Source organism: Podarcis filfolensis (assembly GCF_964270895.1).
Source record: "Podarcis filfolensis genome assembly, chromosome: 6".
In the NCBI taxonomy this organism is placed as follows: Eukaryota; Metazoa; Chordata; class Lepidosauria; order Squamata; family Lacertidae; genus Podarcis; species Podarcis filfolensis.
The window spans coordinates 58,222,885-58,239,089 of NC_139609.1; the positions used below are offsets into that span (position 1 = coordinate 58,222,885).

General features: G+C 45.0%; 1 protein-coding gene and 1 long non-coding RNA gene across 4 annotated transcripts in view; both read right to left on the reverse strand.

Moving 5' to 3' along the window:
* Positions 1-16,205, reverse strand: part of LOC310764401 — a 468,487-nt gene that overhangs the window by 235,420 nt on the left and 216,862 nt on the right. The window lies entirely within an intron of this gene.
* Positions 1-16,205, reverse strand: part of PIK3C2B (phosphatidylinositol-4-phosphate 3-kinase catalytic subunit type 2 beta) — an 86,416-nt gene that overhangs the window by 7,651 nt on the left and 62,560 nt on the right. For all 3 annotated transcript variants that reach the window (XM_083618106.1, XM_083618107.1, XM_083618108.1), the window contains 10 exons: positions 15,225-15,367; positions 10,679-10,867; positions 10,352-10,445; positions 9,043-9,137; positions 8,206-8,386; positions 6,369-6,476; positions 5,080-5,172; positions 4,228-4,357; positions 3,121-3,257; positions 2,120-2,289 (listed from right to left, as the gene is read on the reverse strand). In XM_083618106.1, the coding sequence (XP_083474232.1) occupies positions 2,120-2,289; positions 3,121-3,257; positions 4,228-4,357; positions 5,080-5,172; positions 6,369-6,476; positions 8,206-8,386; positions 9,043-9,137; positions 10,352-10,445; positions 10,679-10,867; positions 15,225-15,367 (1,340 nt within the window). The remainder of the gene's footprint in view (positions 1-2,119; positions 2,290-3,120; positions 3,258-4,227; positions 4,358-5,079; positions 5,173-6,368; positions 6,477-8,205; positions 8,387-9,042; positions 9,138-10,351; positions 10,446-10,678; positions 10,868-15,224; positions 15,368-16,205) is intronic.

Below are 16,205 nucleotides of genomic sequence, written 5' to 3' on the forward strand. Positions count from 1 at the left end.
GACCCAGAGAGTGCTAGATCCCATTAGATCCACACACAACACATTATTCTGAAGGACTTTGGAACAAAAGCCACATGCTTGGTATCAACAGCAGGAAAAAGCTTGAACGCATTTGACAGATAATGGGTTTTGCATTCACTGAACAAGGGCATCACAATGTGGAAACCGATAAGCCACATTCCACCGGCAACCTGCTCCACCAAGAACATTTTGAAACAGGCTGGAAAATATGATGCTTAAGGGGTGGAAAATAGAAGCTTTTTTATCAAAAAAAATCTTTAGTAAAAAGTTTGGAACTTCAAGTCCAACATTTGTAAGCCAAATTGTCAGATTCCCTTTCCAGATAAAGCACGTAATATGGTGCCCAGCAAAATATGCGTGGCAGATAAGAACTTGTATTGGGTACCAACAATGTATACCCACCCACATCATTATTAATTAGCTACTGCTACAATGTAAAGGTAAAGGTAAAGGGACCCCTGACCATTAGGTCCAGTCGTGGCCAACCCTGGGGTTGCGGCGCTCATCTTGCTTTATTGGCTTCCGGGTCATGTAGCCAGCATGACTAAGCCGCTTCTGGCAAACCAGAGCAGCGCACGGAAACGCCGTTTACCTTCCCACCAGAGCGGTACCTATTTATCTACTTGCACTTTGACGTGCTTTTGAACTGCTAGGTTGGCAGGAGCAGGAACCGAGCAACGGGAGCTCACCCCGTTATGGGGATTCGAACCGCCAACCTTCTGATCAGCAAGTCCTAGGCTCTGTGGTTTAACCCACAGCGCCACCCGCGTCCCTGCTACAATGTAGACTTTAGTTTATCCATGCAAACAGGAAGCTGGCAAGACTCCAAAGGTTGTGGGGTGGAGCCAAGGGACCAGGAGAGTGACCCAGAAGAGGGGACCAGTGATTTATGGGGTTTCACGCTGCCCCCAAGGCAGGAGCCAGGGGAGGAGGGAGAGTCAGGGCAGTCCAAGAAGGAGGAACATACGCAGGGTAAGGTGGAAGAGGCTGGTCAGCTGACAAACAGGTCAATAGACTCCCCACCTTGCCCTGCCCCACTGCCTCCTAGACCCAGGAGGGTCTTGAAAAGGGAAGAGCAGTGACAATTTCCAGACAAGAGAAGTCTCAGATTGTGGGCATGCAAGCTGTCATGAGAGGGTATATAAGCCAGCAGGGGCAGGCGGGGTCTCCCTATTGCTGTAACTGCTCCACAGGGCCTAGACCTGTGGGCAGCTGCCTAGAGGCTAGAAACGTGTGTCTGTGTGTGTATCCGGAACACTGTGGAAGCTTGCTGTATGTGCTTTTCTTGTCAACAAAGAGTTAACTGTCAAGACATGTGCCTTCCTCAGCTTAGCCCACTTCTGCGAGTCCTGCAACTCCAGGGCTCATTCCTGAACACCGTCCAGAAGTGTGCACTTGAAATGTCTTAAGTATTTAAAACCCTATTTAGTTTTACTTTCTTTTCATTTGCAACAATTTTGTTTCACATTCATTTGAGTTTCATTTGAGTTTTTGCACTGAGTGCAGCAGAGGCTTGCTGCTAATAACCATGACATTTTCCATCCAAATGGCATGGCATTTTCAGGTGCTGCACTAAACAGGAACTGCATTTTATAAGCAATTTTTAAAAAGATGCATCCTATAAAGCTTCCCATTGGTTTAAATGAGAGAAACAGCTGCATTTCTCCTCCTTGTAACAAATTCTGTTTTCCATGCAAACGTTGTGGAAAGTGCAGGGCTTCTACTACCACTCCAGGGCATCAGAACTGCCAATTTTCAGGCAGATCAGACAAAGAAGCCCCATATGATTGCTGCAGCCACAGAATTAATGTTTCCTTTGTTCAGAGCTGGCATGTCTTTCACAGTTTCACAGATCTCTCAGTTCATCCTTTCCTTCCAGCCTTGCACACAGGAGTTCCAGAAATATATCAATTTGCAAAAACATTTCTATGTGAAACTAATGTGAAAAACTGAAACCATTAGTTTCATGGTGAAGCTAATCTATGTACTAGTTTAGCCCCACCTTCGTTTCCAAAAATAACATACATGCCCACCCCCAGCACCGATAATTCAGTCATCCACACACACACAGCCTCTCTGGTTTGCTTAGAGTGCTCACCTCTTGATGTTGCCAAACATCTGAGCATGGCCCAGAAATCTGCCAAAGTCAATGTGGAACATGTGCCCTGTGGTCTTGAGCATGATGTTGTCGTTGTGCCGATCACAGATTCCCAGCACGTAAGTAGCTACACAGCAGCCAGCGCATGAGTAGATGAAGTTCTCCACTGCCTGGCAGATGAAGATGGATGTTATTAACACAGTAATGTGAAGAGCTGCACAGGAAAGCAGTAAGGCCAGACAAAATGCTAGAGGGATTTTTTTTGAAAAAGGTTCCTGCATTTAGGGTCATCTGGGAATATTATATTACCTGCCTATATATTTAATATATACTAGCCTGTTTTCTAGAACACCCTGGGAACTTGAGATGTCAGAAAGGCACCTAAATCTACCTTGAGGTAACCTACCCTTAGTTGTATTTACAGCTGGCATTCTACTATGCTGTCTTTGTTTGAAGTCAGAACTTGTAGCCAGGCCTTTTCAGTACAATGGAAAAGCTCCCCACCCCCAAGCCATATTTCATACATTCTGAATAACAAGTGAAAACATTTATGTTTACACAATATTTTAAGATTAAAATGCTTGCTTGGCTTATTTACAGTGCAGTTTAGCTTCCTGGTGTTGTGTTTGTGATCTCCCTTGTGTCCAGATGTTTAAAACTGCTCAAATTTTAAATAAATAAAACCAAGGTGGCATATCTCCAGTCCAACATTTTGCTACGGAAATGAAGAAAAATGTGGGCCTGCAAGAAAAGTCAGGTGCACACCCACAAATCCACATTGCAATGCTCCACTTTGCTTATTGGGGTTGGCATTTGTCTGTCGCAGGAGGCAATGGAGGAGTGCGCCTTTGGGAGTGAGGTCAAACTGCGATGGAATTATTAAAACCACTAGACTCAAAAGAGGGCACAATGGGTTTGATGTTAGCACAATCTTTGATCGTGACTTGGAGCTGCCTGGCTTTTTAACCTAAACCAAATGATGTTATTCTCGCTCTCTTCACCTTCTCGTATTCATCCTCTTTGGGGTTGTGCTTCTGCAGCCAGTCTGCCAGGGGACGATCCTTGAAGGAGCCTGTCACCCCATGCTCCACCTGGATCTTTCGTAGAGTCTCTGCGTTAGGAATCATCTCTACCATCCCTGTGAAACACAGCAAATGACTACAAGATAGGCAACAAGGGCCTCTTTCCTTCCCCCATCTAACACACATAACCAACAAAGAACCCAACGTGGACTGGTCTTTTTTTTTTTTTACTGTAAAATGTTGAATCATCTTCCTCTTGCATGTAAAATGCAGCTTACATTTAGAACGGGTATGGGAAGTTCCCATCACCCCGACCAATGCTGGCTGGAGCTGACAAAGCTGATGTCCAACATTATCTGGAGGGCTCCTGGTTCTCCATCTTGGATTCTAATGTTCAGAGAAGCAACCACTGCCTTCAATGGCCAAGAAGGGAACTCTACGGTTCTTCCAAGGTCCAGGCTGGACTACCTACCCATGATCTCTCTAGAATGTTAGAGACACTTGCACAGCAAGCCTCAAAGGATGCCATTATGGATAAACAATGTTTCTGTCATCGGTAACTTACTGAATTCTTTTACTAGAGAATGTTGTGGGGGCTATTTACATACTTGATTTTTGAAATGTTCACGACAAATGTATGGTAGTGGCTGTGATGACTAAAAATAGGCTATATTTTAGAGCAGGGCAGAGGAACCTCTGTCCCTCAAAGTGTTGCTGGACTGCAACTCCCATCAGCTCTGGGGCACACAGCCAACAGTCAGGGTTATGGGAATTGTAGTCCAACAACTGGAGGTCCATATGTTTCAAACCCTTCTTTCAAAGGCACTTGACTTTGATTACCAGATACTGAGGGCAAGCAGGTTTTGTGGCTATTTACTGTAGGGAGACAAATTAGAGGCGTTTTTTTTAAAAGTTCTTGGCCTTCATCCAGAGAAGTGATATAGAACCTTGGGTATCTATTCCAGCCCCGAAAGCACTGCTCCAACAGATTTCTCCAAGAACCTCACACCAGCCTAAAAACAACGTGAGCGCAGCTGAGGAAGAGGAACTGAAAAAGTTTCATTTTGTACTTGGATGAAAACTTACCTCGACCTCGACCAGTAGAAAAACAGCGGAATATGACCATGCGCATGTCCAGATCTTCTTGCACCCAGATCTTGTTCATTATGCGGATCATCTGCAAAGTTAGCATGTCCTGCCGGAGGTCATCTCCGCACTGTGGAGAGTGAAACAGGGCAAGGCAAGAGGCAGTACTGGAAATCAAATCCCTGCTTCCAAAACCTTTTATTTAAGTGTGGAGAAGCAATGATGTGGATTCCCAGAGGTTCTGAAGCTATTTGGAAAGACAGTTGGTTCCTGATATTCCAGACCCTAGAGGACTACTGTTTGGCAGGCAGGTTCAGGGGGAATGGGGAAAGGAGGCTAGAGGTTAAGAGAACAGCTTGATGAAGCGTGGGGAACCTTTCTGGCTCTTGGGGTCAGGTCCTAGGCCTGCAGGCCAAATTTGGTCCACCTGTCAATCACCTGATGTTAGGTGATTATTCACTTTGAAGTCCCAAAGTCAGCAACATGCATGCAGGCCTTATAAAATGTCCTTTGCCTGAGGGTAGTAGAGCCGAAGCCTGCTTAACCTTGCAAATACACGACCAGAAACGCACACTGAAATTCCTAGCTAGTGACAATGCAGCCCATTAATGCTTTTATTTCATGGGTGCATAGTTTATTTTTCAAGCCTGCTTGCCACAGACTAAAAACCTCTAATCACGTTTTTTTAAAAAAAAATAAATGTGATGGATCTTAAAAGGCACAAGAACTTACAATATATTGCTTGAACACTAGATCAAACAACACTAGAATCCCTAGATCAGGGATTTGTTCAGAAGCATCTGGGCAAAGAAAAACTGTAGCCATAACCAAGTAAGAAACATCATGGCTCACCTTAAAAATGACACGGATATTCTCCCCAAGAGGGTCAACATTCAGGAAGGAGAGCTTCAGAGGAACCGCATTGGAGTTGAAATAGGAACAGTCCTGCAGTCAAAGAGAGTGAAATGGGGGAGCAAGTGGTCAGAATGGCCAGTGCTTTTCTCACCCTAGCTGCATGAGAAGTGGGTGTCCCCTAGCATCAACAGAAGGACTCTCAGAGAACATAGGCCTAGGACAGGGGTCAGCAAACTTACCACGCCTCGGGCTGGTGTCTCCAGCACCAATCGTGCGGTGGGCTGGAGAGCGTGTGCCCATATGCGTGCGCACACGCTATTTCCGGCGCACTTCCGGGTCGGAGGAGAACTGGAAATAGCTTGTGTACATGTGCACGGGCCTCCTGCGACCCGGATGTGCACCGGAAATAACGCTTGCACATGTGCAAATAATGTTTGAGCATGCACACAAGCTATTTCCGGTGCTCCTCTGACCCAGAAGTGGGCAGCCACACAGCGCAGCGCCGGCAAGAGCGGGGGATGGCAGCAGAGGTCGCCACGGGCTGGATAAACGAGTCCCTTGGGCCTTATCTGGCCCGTGGGCCTTAGTTTGGGGACCCCTAGCCTAGGATCATGCCAGAAATATGTTTTATCTCCCCCAAGATAAGGATTCCAGCTCGTCCCAGATACAGTGGTACCTTGGTTTGCAAACAGTCTGGTTTGCAGACATTTTGAATTACAAACACGTCAAACCCAGAAGTGCGTGTCCCGGTTTGCAAACTTTTTTTAGAGGCCCCATTGGCGAAAGCGCACCTTGATTTACAACCTTGGTTTACAAACGGACCTCTGGAACGGATTATGGTTGTAAACCAAGGCACCACTGTACCAGGGTTTTCTTCCTCTTGGCCTTTTGATGATGCCCTAATTAATGTGCAGCATTAATGTACAGACTCAGGAAAGATAAAAGAAAGTGCTATCCATGTAGTGTATTAGTTAAACTATGGAACTCACTCCCACAAGGGGCGGTGATGAACACCGACTTAGATGGCTTTAAAAGAGGATTTGACAGAAATTATTTGAAACTGAAAAGTGGTAAGGATGCTAATGGCTGAAAGCCAATCATTCCTATCCTCAGGAGCAGCTTGCTTTGCAACAGTGAGGAAGCAGCTACTTTCAAATCTTGCCAATGCAAATGGTGCAGCCAAGCCTGGGCATCTTCAGGAAGCTTAAAGTATCCAAGATGCCTGAACTTAGAGGAAGGAAGCTACAGCACACCAGAAACAGTGGTTCCCACAGTCAGAGACATACCCTGGGCACTATTCCCTTCACCAGCAGGCTGGGGCTGAGCGGGAGGCGGCAGGAGCCATTAACATTGAAGAACTGCTTTACATCCTCCAGCCCCTCACGAAGGATGGCCTGAAGGAAAAAACACAAGCACAAAGTTGTTCAGCAGAAAGTACCAGGCCATGTGATCTGCTGTCTGCCCCAGGCACCTGTCTTATGCAGCAGGTCTGGGTTTGGTACCCATCCCAAAACAGGTTGCTGCACGAGCCCATTCATGACATAATGTTTATATGCTGTTCCAACACCCCTCTGCCAATACTGAACCAAGAACCACCCAAATTCCACATCCAATTGTGCAGTTAAAGCAAATTTTGCCTAAAAGTTTGCAAATGAGGTGCCATGTTCAAATACGCAACTACTTTTTCCAGGTTCAAGGAGTACCTTCTGCTTCTAGGATTTAGGTTTGTAAACACTCCCAGAGCATTTCCAAGCACAATTCAAAGTGTTGGTACTGACCTTTAAAGCCTTAAATGGCCTTGGCTGAGTATACCTGAAGGAGCGTCTCCACCCCCATTGTTAAGCCTGGACACTGAGGTCCTCCTTCGAGGGCCTTCTGCTGGCTCCCTCACTGCAAGAAGGGAAGTTACAGGGAACCAGGCAGAGGGCCTTCTTAGTAATGGCACCCTCCCTGTGGAACCCTTCAGATGTCAAGGAGATAAAGAACTATACAACTTTTAGAAGAAATCTGAAGGCAGCCCTGTATTGGGAAGTTTTTAATGTTTGATACTTTACTATGTTTAATATTTTCTGTAAGCAGTCCAGAGTGACTGGGGAAACCCAGCCAGGTGGGCGGGGTATAAATAATAAAATTATTATTATTATTAAAGAATTTGCAGCTTAATCTGGCACGAAGCATGACATCGGAGGTGGGAGGGGAAGAGCTTGGGAGCTAAAGGTTGTATCCAACTCAGAGTAGACTCATTGAGATTTAAAAAAGGTAAAGGTAAAGGTACCCCTGACTGTTAGGTCCAGTTGCAGATAACTCTGGGGTTGTGCGCTCATCTTGCTCTATAGGCGAGGGAGCCGGCGTTTCTCCGTAGGCAGCTTCCTGGTCATGTGGCCAGCATGACTAAGCCACTTCTAGTGAACCAGAGCAGCACACGGAAATGCCGTTTACCTTTCCACCAGAGCGGTACCTATTTATCTACTTGCACTTTGACATGCTTTTGAACTGCTAGGTGGGCAGGAACTGGGACCGAACAACGGGAGTTCATCCCGTCGCAGGGATTTGAACCGCCGACCTTCTGATCGGCAAGCCCGAGGCTCTGTGGTTTAGACCACAGCGCCACCCGCATCCCAGTCATTGAGATTAGTGGACCTAAATTAACCATGTCCATCAAATTCAGTGGGTCTACTTTGAGTTTGATTATTGCTAACACAACCTTAGGTGTTAGTTCACATGCCGTAGAGTCAGGCTACAGAACAGGGCAGTCTTAAGGTGAACCTCAAAAGCCACTTATGGAAGAAGCTGAAAACTGCAATGGCTGAATTTTAGCCCAGGCCCTTGCTTCTTGCTAAGAGGCTGGCAATTATTTATTTAGTTGTCACATCAGCCTTTGCATTCCCAAACAAAATAGACTTTAGACGGTTCCTACGGCAGGCCTCACCAACCAGGTGTCCTCCAGACGTATTGTGGCCCAAAGCCCATCAGTTCCAGTCTGCACTGGCTGATGGGAGCTGTAGTCCAGAACATTTGGGAGGGAACCAGTTTGGTGAATAGTCTCCTAGAGCTTTGCTGCTTCATTCTTCCTTCCCCATCACACATTCATGGGAGACATGAGGTGCTTGCAAGCACACATACCTGTCGCGATGAAGGAGCAGCTTCACGAACCTGCTGAGCCAGCTTAGCCAGGGTGTTCACCAGCCAGCACTGGCGGTCAAACTCCTCTCTCAGGCCCTTGCCACAGCAGCACAGCAGAGCTGCCAGCAGATACTGGTAACGGATGCTGAATTGAGAATCCTTAAGACCATCTTTCAACAGCCTAGAGACATGGAGACACTGTCACCAGAAGCAGTGGGGTTCATGTGAAAGGCCCATCCATCCACACCAAAACAAGCACAGCTAAGCAAAGTCTTTTTCCTGTCTCCTAGACAGACCAAGTCAACTTAGGAGACAGACCAAGTTTTCCCGATTAAAACCAAATTTCTTGTTTTTAAAAAAGGGGGACCCCCCCCGATCTACAAAAATTGAAAATGTAAGTTAAAGCTAGCCAAAACAATGCAACATAAAACAAAGGGGGCTAAGGTTCTTGGACTCCTGAAACTGCTCCTTATGAGGACTAGAAACTTGATTTAATTTAAAAAAGAGCTTGATTTAATTATAAGAAAGAAATGAAAGCATAGAAATCCAGTTCTGAACAAAGGTATTTATGGGTGTAATGCTAAGCAATTCTTAGGAAAGAAATCATTTATTCAAAGGCTGGTAACAGTGAATGGAAGTATAATGTTCTGAACATTTTCTAGTGTCTGCTAGAAAGATTCAAACTTGATGATCATAACTTCTTTGGATTCTCTCTTTTTCTTTTTTAAAACACACACACACACACACACACACAAACACACAAACACACAAACACACACACACACACCCTTGCTTCTAATTCATTCACTATGCCAACAGCACATCCACCAACATTACCAGAAAAAATAGTGAGTTATCCTCAGGTCACAGACGGCTCGCTTCATAAGAAACCGCACCAAGGGACTGTCCAGGTAGCATTCATATTTCAGAGCCTGGGAGAGGAAAGAACAGATTGGTTAGTCTGTAATAGTCTGCCTTTGGGGGCATAGCCCTCACAAGCTGGTATACAACTAAAGGAGACTTTATCAAGATGCATGTGAGTCATAAAAAATGTAAAGAACTCAGAATTTTGTTGGCCTTTTGTTCTGTAGGAAGGAGGACCCCCTACCAATGCACTACCACAGAAAAGGCCCTGTCCCAGGGTGGAGAAACAGCTTCCACCACCATCCCTTTTGTGTATCCTGTTTGAGGAAAAACATGTGCTTTTTTCCTTTTGGCTCTACAGCTTGGAAAGCACCCAAGAAATCACCCAAAAATCAATTAATGCAGTACTATTACTATGTTACCTCTTATATTGCAAGACAATATTTATTATTTATTTATTTATTTATTTATTTATTTATTTTCTCACACAGGGTGTTGAAAACAACCATTTTTATGAGAACACAAATTGGGACGTTGAAAGTATGGTAGAAGATTAAAATGTTGCCCCTGCCTTAAAAAGAAACAAAAATAAGAATAGTAGCGATAGTTCTGCTCAGCACTGCAATTGTGAGAATACCTGAGGTAAATTAGCCTAGAAAACATAGGCAAACCTTGACAACCTCAGTACAAGCATTCACCAAAAGACAGAAAAAAAATATATTTCTCTACATTCCAGGCAGCAAAGACGAGAAACAAAATTATTACACTGGAGTTTTATTTTGTTTTTTAGTAGGAATTCATCAAGGCAGATTGTTAAGATTTTGAAACAGTCCTCCCAAGACAAATCTAAACACTGCTCATTGTGAGAACAAAAACTATTTCTAATTAACTGTAGAATACAAGAGAACAAACTGAAGAACGTGGCCTATGACAGCAGTCTGAAGTCCTACTGGAAGGATTTGCTGTTTAAGAGTTCTTCTATCAGTACCATCCTGCTTTAATTCTGAATGCTCCATTAACTTTAGTACAGGTGAACTGAAGCCTAGCAACCTATCCTTAGGGTATCAGAAACTGGCCATTTTACAAAGGCTTCTGAAATTCCAACCATTTGGAGAAAAACTGCTTTAGGGTTTTGCTGCTCAGGTTCTGAGCTTCCAAAGAACTAAGCCCTCTGCCACGGTAGCTGCCTCCCGAGATACAATGCTGTCTAAGCACACAAGCCACTGGCATGTGTGCTCCCAAATGGAATGGAAATATTTCTCAGGTAACACATGTGACTTACCTGTACCAGCTGGGGCAAATAATCCAGTAGCTCAGCATCAGATATGGAATCAATCCACTGCACAGCTGTCCTCCTCACCTCCTGATCTGGGAACCTGCAGCGACATATCAGGAGATTTTCACTAGAGGACAACTCCACCTCCATGTTGATAGCCACCTTTCATTATGTGTAAAACTTAACAGTTCCCCCTTTTCTCTCCCCAAAAAGAACCTTCAAAAGCAACAGACAACAATAAGACACACGGACAATAAAACGAACCTCCCCCAAATGCATAAAACCACCTTCACAAAATACAATAAAAACCCCAAAACTAGGAAGAGGACTTACGCTGCATGCAGCAGCCCAAGAGCATCTTGGTGATTCATGTGAGTCCATTGCTTCAGCAGGGCATAGATGTCAGGCAAGCAGGCCCACTCCCAGCTCGGGGCACTGGCCAGCAGCAGAGGCAGGGAGCCCGGCTGAGAGTGGCAGTAATAACGCTTCTCCCACAGCCGCTTCCGGTCGGCATCTGTTAGCCTGGGACAAGAGAATTCTTAAGATCAGTCTGGGGACACAAGGGCTATTAGCTATGGCACTTGCAAAATTTCCAGAAGCACCCAAACTGGCTGATTCTGGAAACCCAATGCTGGAACAGACACTATGAGCCTTTCTTTGACCTGATCTAGAAAGGCACTTGTGCTTTTAAGGGAACCTTATGCACATTTGATGCAGAATAAAGCCACAAGAAGAATGGGGAGGCCATTGGAAATATATTTCTGTGCAGTTTGTTTGCATGAGAGAGGGAGAGAACAGCCCATTCTCGTGTAGGACTGCCAGAGAAGAGCCTCGTGCCTTTTGATCATCTGTGTCTCCTCACCACCACCAAACTGATGTTGCTTTGGGACTCCACCAGAGAGCAGCAAAACCGCAGAAAGAGAACCGCACACTGCTTCATCTCAAACAGAGCAAGGCTGCGTGCTTCAATTACCAGTCAATCCATTTCTCTCCATGGGGAAGATGGGATCAGGTGGCTAATGGGGTGACTTGAAGCAATTCCATTCCCAGTCTAATGGGGTCAAAAATTCTCCTGCCGCAAAAGCTAAAGGAGGAAAGGAAGTTGCGGCCTGTGATGAACGCAAAAGCCCTCAGGAAGAGGAGCACTGTGTCATCCAGACGCAGTGAAATACCTCTGCTCTTGCTTGAGGTTCCACCTGCATCCTTTCTCCCCACCAAAGCACTGATGATTCAACATGAAGCTGAATTTTAGGGAGGAGGGGGTTAAAAATTCCTGAAAAACTATGATGCTATCTTAAAAAAAAACAACCTAGACTTGATAGCACAACAGTCTGGCAATAACTAAAGGAAAGAATGAACTTAGTAGTGCTTAATTTCGAGAAAATGAGGTAATGAGACTCAGAAAGCACATTCTCTGATCCAGATGTTCTGCCTACCAACCAACCCTGGCCAACCACAGATGATTGGCAATGAGCTAATAATAGACAATGACGAGACACTATTTCTTTACACGTTTCAAAGTGAAGCCCTACACTGAAAACAGGGATTATGGACAGGAATGTGTGCAGAGGAGGGTGACCAGGATGATAAAGGGTCTGGAAAGCAAGCATTACGAGGAATGGCTGAGGAAGCTGGGTATGCTTGGCCTGGAGAAGAGAAGACTGAGAGCCTGATGCAGCAGCCATCTTCAAATATCTGAAGGGCTGTCACATGGATAATGGAGCAAGCTTGTTTTCTGCTTTGGAGGGTAGGACTTGAACCAATGGATTCAACTTACAAGGAAGAAGATTATGACAAAACTTTAGGAAGAACTTTCTGATGGTGAGAGCTGTTTTGACAGTGGAATGGTCTACCACCAAAGATGGTGGACTCTACTTCATTGGAGGTTTTGAAACAGAAGTTGGGTGGCCGCATGTCAGGGATTCTTTAGCTGTGATTCCCTCCAACTGTAGAGTTCTATGATTCTACGGCTAAGCCCTGGAAATGATGCTTGCCCCTCTGTGGCTCAGGCTCCAGCTAGAAAATTAGCTAGCACACATTTTGTTTGGTGCCTCAGGGGTATTTCCATGTTGAAGGTCAATGCAGCTCATGGGGGCAGCTCAGGGGGAAAAGGTCAAAAGTGAGGGGTATGAAAGAGATCTTTTAAGGCAGTCAGTCTTAAAGAGAGGCGGGGGGGGGGACTGAGCAGGACTCGTACATGCAGTTCAGGACTGCAAAAGGGTAAGTGGTGGAGAGGAGAGAGATTTGGAGGCCTGTGTTCAGGGAAGGTAAAAGGCCAAGATTTGAGGAGCAACTGGAGGTGTCCTGAACTGGAATAGAACAGGGAGAAGTTGCAGTATAGGGGGGAGGGGGGAAAGAACAGAAGGCCAAAGAAAATAGAATAGCTTGGAGAGACAAGAGTAGAGTAAAACAAGGGGCCTGGAAGCCACATGCCCAATCCCAAATCTGTTGGAGTGGCTGCTTAGTGGTGAGCAGCCATTGCGCCAGTTACTAATGACTTGGTGTGTTCCAGTGTTGAGCTTTTGCATTGAAAGCCATTTCCCAGGGACTGACAGTGCCTCTGAGCTGTCTTGGCAAGGCAGTGAGGAAAACTGAATCACACAGAAGAATTGGAGGGAGACCAGGGTTGGTTTTGTGAGAGGCCAAAGCTAGGATCCAGGGCCATCAAGATCAGCCCAGCCACAGTGCTAGAGGAACAACAGGGAGGGGCTGAATGTCCGGATGCTGGCAAAACAATATGGCCAAGGCACTCGCATAATAGGGCTAGCTCCATTCCCACAGGTTTCCTTAAGCCACCTCCAGGAAATACATTCACTCACTCAGGCCAGAACAAAAATGAAGGAGAGTGAAAAGCACATGAGAACTTCCCACCGCAGCTGTGACCCAGAGCAGACAGGAAGGGAAGTGGCACAACCTACTGTACAATGCCAGGAAGGGATGGTCTGCCCCTACCAAGCACCGAGAAAACGCTGCAGAAAGCTTTCTTGCTTTCAGCCAAAGGAGGGAAAAGGGTGAGGGCAGCCTGACATCAGATCTATTTATATACTAATATGTTCAGGACAAAGAGCAGGATTGGAGGTAGCCAATAAATTGAAGGAGATGACCCCAACCACCCAGAAGAAAAACCTTCGAAGAAAAACACTACAGCTCTATCTGGGCTTATTAGCTGCTTGTTACCCCAAAAGTTATCCAAGCAAATTACAATATATTGGCCACTTTTGCATCAAAGTGGTATATAAATTAATTAAGCACTTAAGATTTACACTCATATATATACTATACCATACTTAAAGTAGAATCATATAAACATGAACAATTTCTCATTCAGAAAACCCACTCCCAACAGCAAGTGTTAGACGCACACCAACAACAAAATCAATTAACTCCATCAAAGGCCTGGGAAAAGAGGTAGGTCTTTACCTGGTACCCAAATGATGCCAGTGAAGGCACCAGGTAGAAGGTGAAAATTACAAAATCAAAACTTCTCCCTGTTTTAATGTACAGTCATACCTTGGTTGTCGAACGCCTTGGTACCTGGATGTTTTGGCTCCCAGAATGGATTAAGTTCGACAACCAAGGTACCACTGTACTTTAAGAGTTAAGAGCAGCGCCTGCTTTCATATTAAGACTTTCTTTCTGAAATTGCCCTCCTTTGTTCACTTTTTATGGCACGTTCAGACAATGTCATTGTCCATCTGCTGCATTTCAGTGTCCCTCAGTGTTTTGCAAACCTGACCTATGACTATTTTGGCTAATTTAAATGCAATTACCATAGCAGCCTGTCCTGGGTGGACTAAGTGCTATTGAGGCTCTTAAAGCCCATGTGCCTTTAATTAAGAACTCCCTGCATGCAGGCTCAGCCCATTATAGGAGAATCTGGGCCAAAGAGAAGAGCATTGCTAGATTATATTGTGCTAGATTATTAAGTGCTTGTATGGAATCTCTGCTTTAATTCTACTTCAGGCGAATTACAGGAAAGAAACACTAAAGGGATCAATTATGGAAGCAATCAGTGTTAATGTTGTTAATAACATATCAAGTGGGTACAGTCTGACAGCAGTCCTTACTGGCTCTTGTGGCATTTGAGTTTTGCCACTCATATTCCAAGTCATCTAAAGTTTTAACCATGGAGATTCCCAGGATGAGAACAGCATTACTGTGGATCCAGCCTCCAGTTTTATAGCTGTTTTCTACTTGTGTTTCAATGCTACCTGGTTTTTAACTGTACATTTCATAGTGCTGTAAAATGTCTCATGGGGCCATTTTCAGGGTCAATTAAACAAAACTTTAAAAAAATAGAATAAACTGTGGGGGCAGGCTGCCCCTCACTGAGCAGATTCTAAACTAGAAACCAAATAACTTGTTCAAGGCTATAATGGAAGTATTTGAAATCCTTCCTTATCTACAGTATTTCCTTGAACATTAATCCATAGACCTTTCTCCACAATCTTTTCATCAAGTTGAATAGGAACAAGAAAGACTGTGAGATGATTGCCTATTAGTGTTAGATTCCCTTCTATTCTTATTTGTGTTTAGATCGAAACCACCTCTGCCAGTTGGAGACTATTTATGGAGGAAACAGATTTATTTAGATGATAGTCTCAGTACCCAGCAAGGCGGTCAGTAGTCATGAAAGTACATTGCTAGCAGAGAAACATATGCTGAACAAGTTTGGAAGAAGACTGCATGCCTGGGCATGATTACAGAGCAGACTATGTAGAAAGTACTTTGAGCGCTGGCCTCAGAAAGTGGTATCTGGAGGGATCCCTGCCTATTACCCCTCTGAGATGTTCAACTCAGGGCCATCAAAAAGTGTCAGTGACCAAGAATCTCTCCCCTGATACAACAATGCGCCCAAGCACACTCTCCATCCTCTCACCAATAAAGCGATTCCTTCTGCATCACCTCCTTCAGCTTCCGCTGGTCTCCCTCAAAGAGGCTGTTGAAGTTGTACTGGGGACTGAAATCGGCTGCCGGTGGACTGGTAAACTTGACTTCAAATGCTGAACTGGGGAAGTCAATCTGGGAAAGGTAGGGAGACAAGAACGGCCTTTTAAGCACATACTTACTGCCACCCTGAAAGGGCAGATTGATACCGGGGATGCCTTATCCCACTATCAGCACATGGAAGTAGCCTGAAATGGAGTCCTGCACCTGAGCATCCTATTATTCATCACACAGAATATGACACATTGCACAGAAGTAAGAAAAGCAGACATAATAATGAGTCCACTGCGGTCCCAGCTCCATACACACATCTGTGGAATGGACAGACCTACCAACCAGCCAAGAAATTATGAAGACATTTGTGTAGTCATATTTTTATTGTAATGAAAGCAGTATGTTTTCTCTTTCCATTTTTCTGTCCACACCATTCAGAACTACTGTGGGGGGGCCATGCATTCACCCTTTTGCAGGGTGTAATGTGTATGCAGACCTGCACATTCCCCCAAGTCACAGGATACACTGTACAACTGACCGTACCTTGCCACCTAGTGAATACTGGAGCCCTGTTCTTCTGGGGCACTACTTGATAGTGGCAGCCATGTAAAAGCACCATGCATTGCCATTTGGGCAGCTGATGCCCATATTGAATTCCAGACCACCCTGTTGGCTGTTTCAATTCTCACATGCTTTCCTTTCCGTTTGGATGCTTTAGCAGGTTTTCCTTGTAGCTCTAAACAATGTTCCTGCAACAAAGAGGTTGGAATGTGTATGGGGCTGTAGAAAAGCTGCGAGGGTGCTGTGAAACTAAGCTTCATAGGGATTCTTTCTGGGCAAGAACGCCAAAGAGCAGATCAGGAAGCGGAACTGACCGGGGTTTAAGGCCAAATCACACACCCCTTTAGCCTGGCCACAT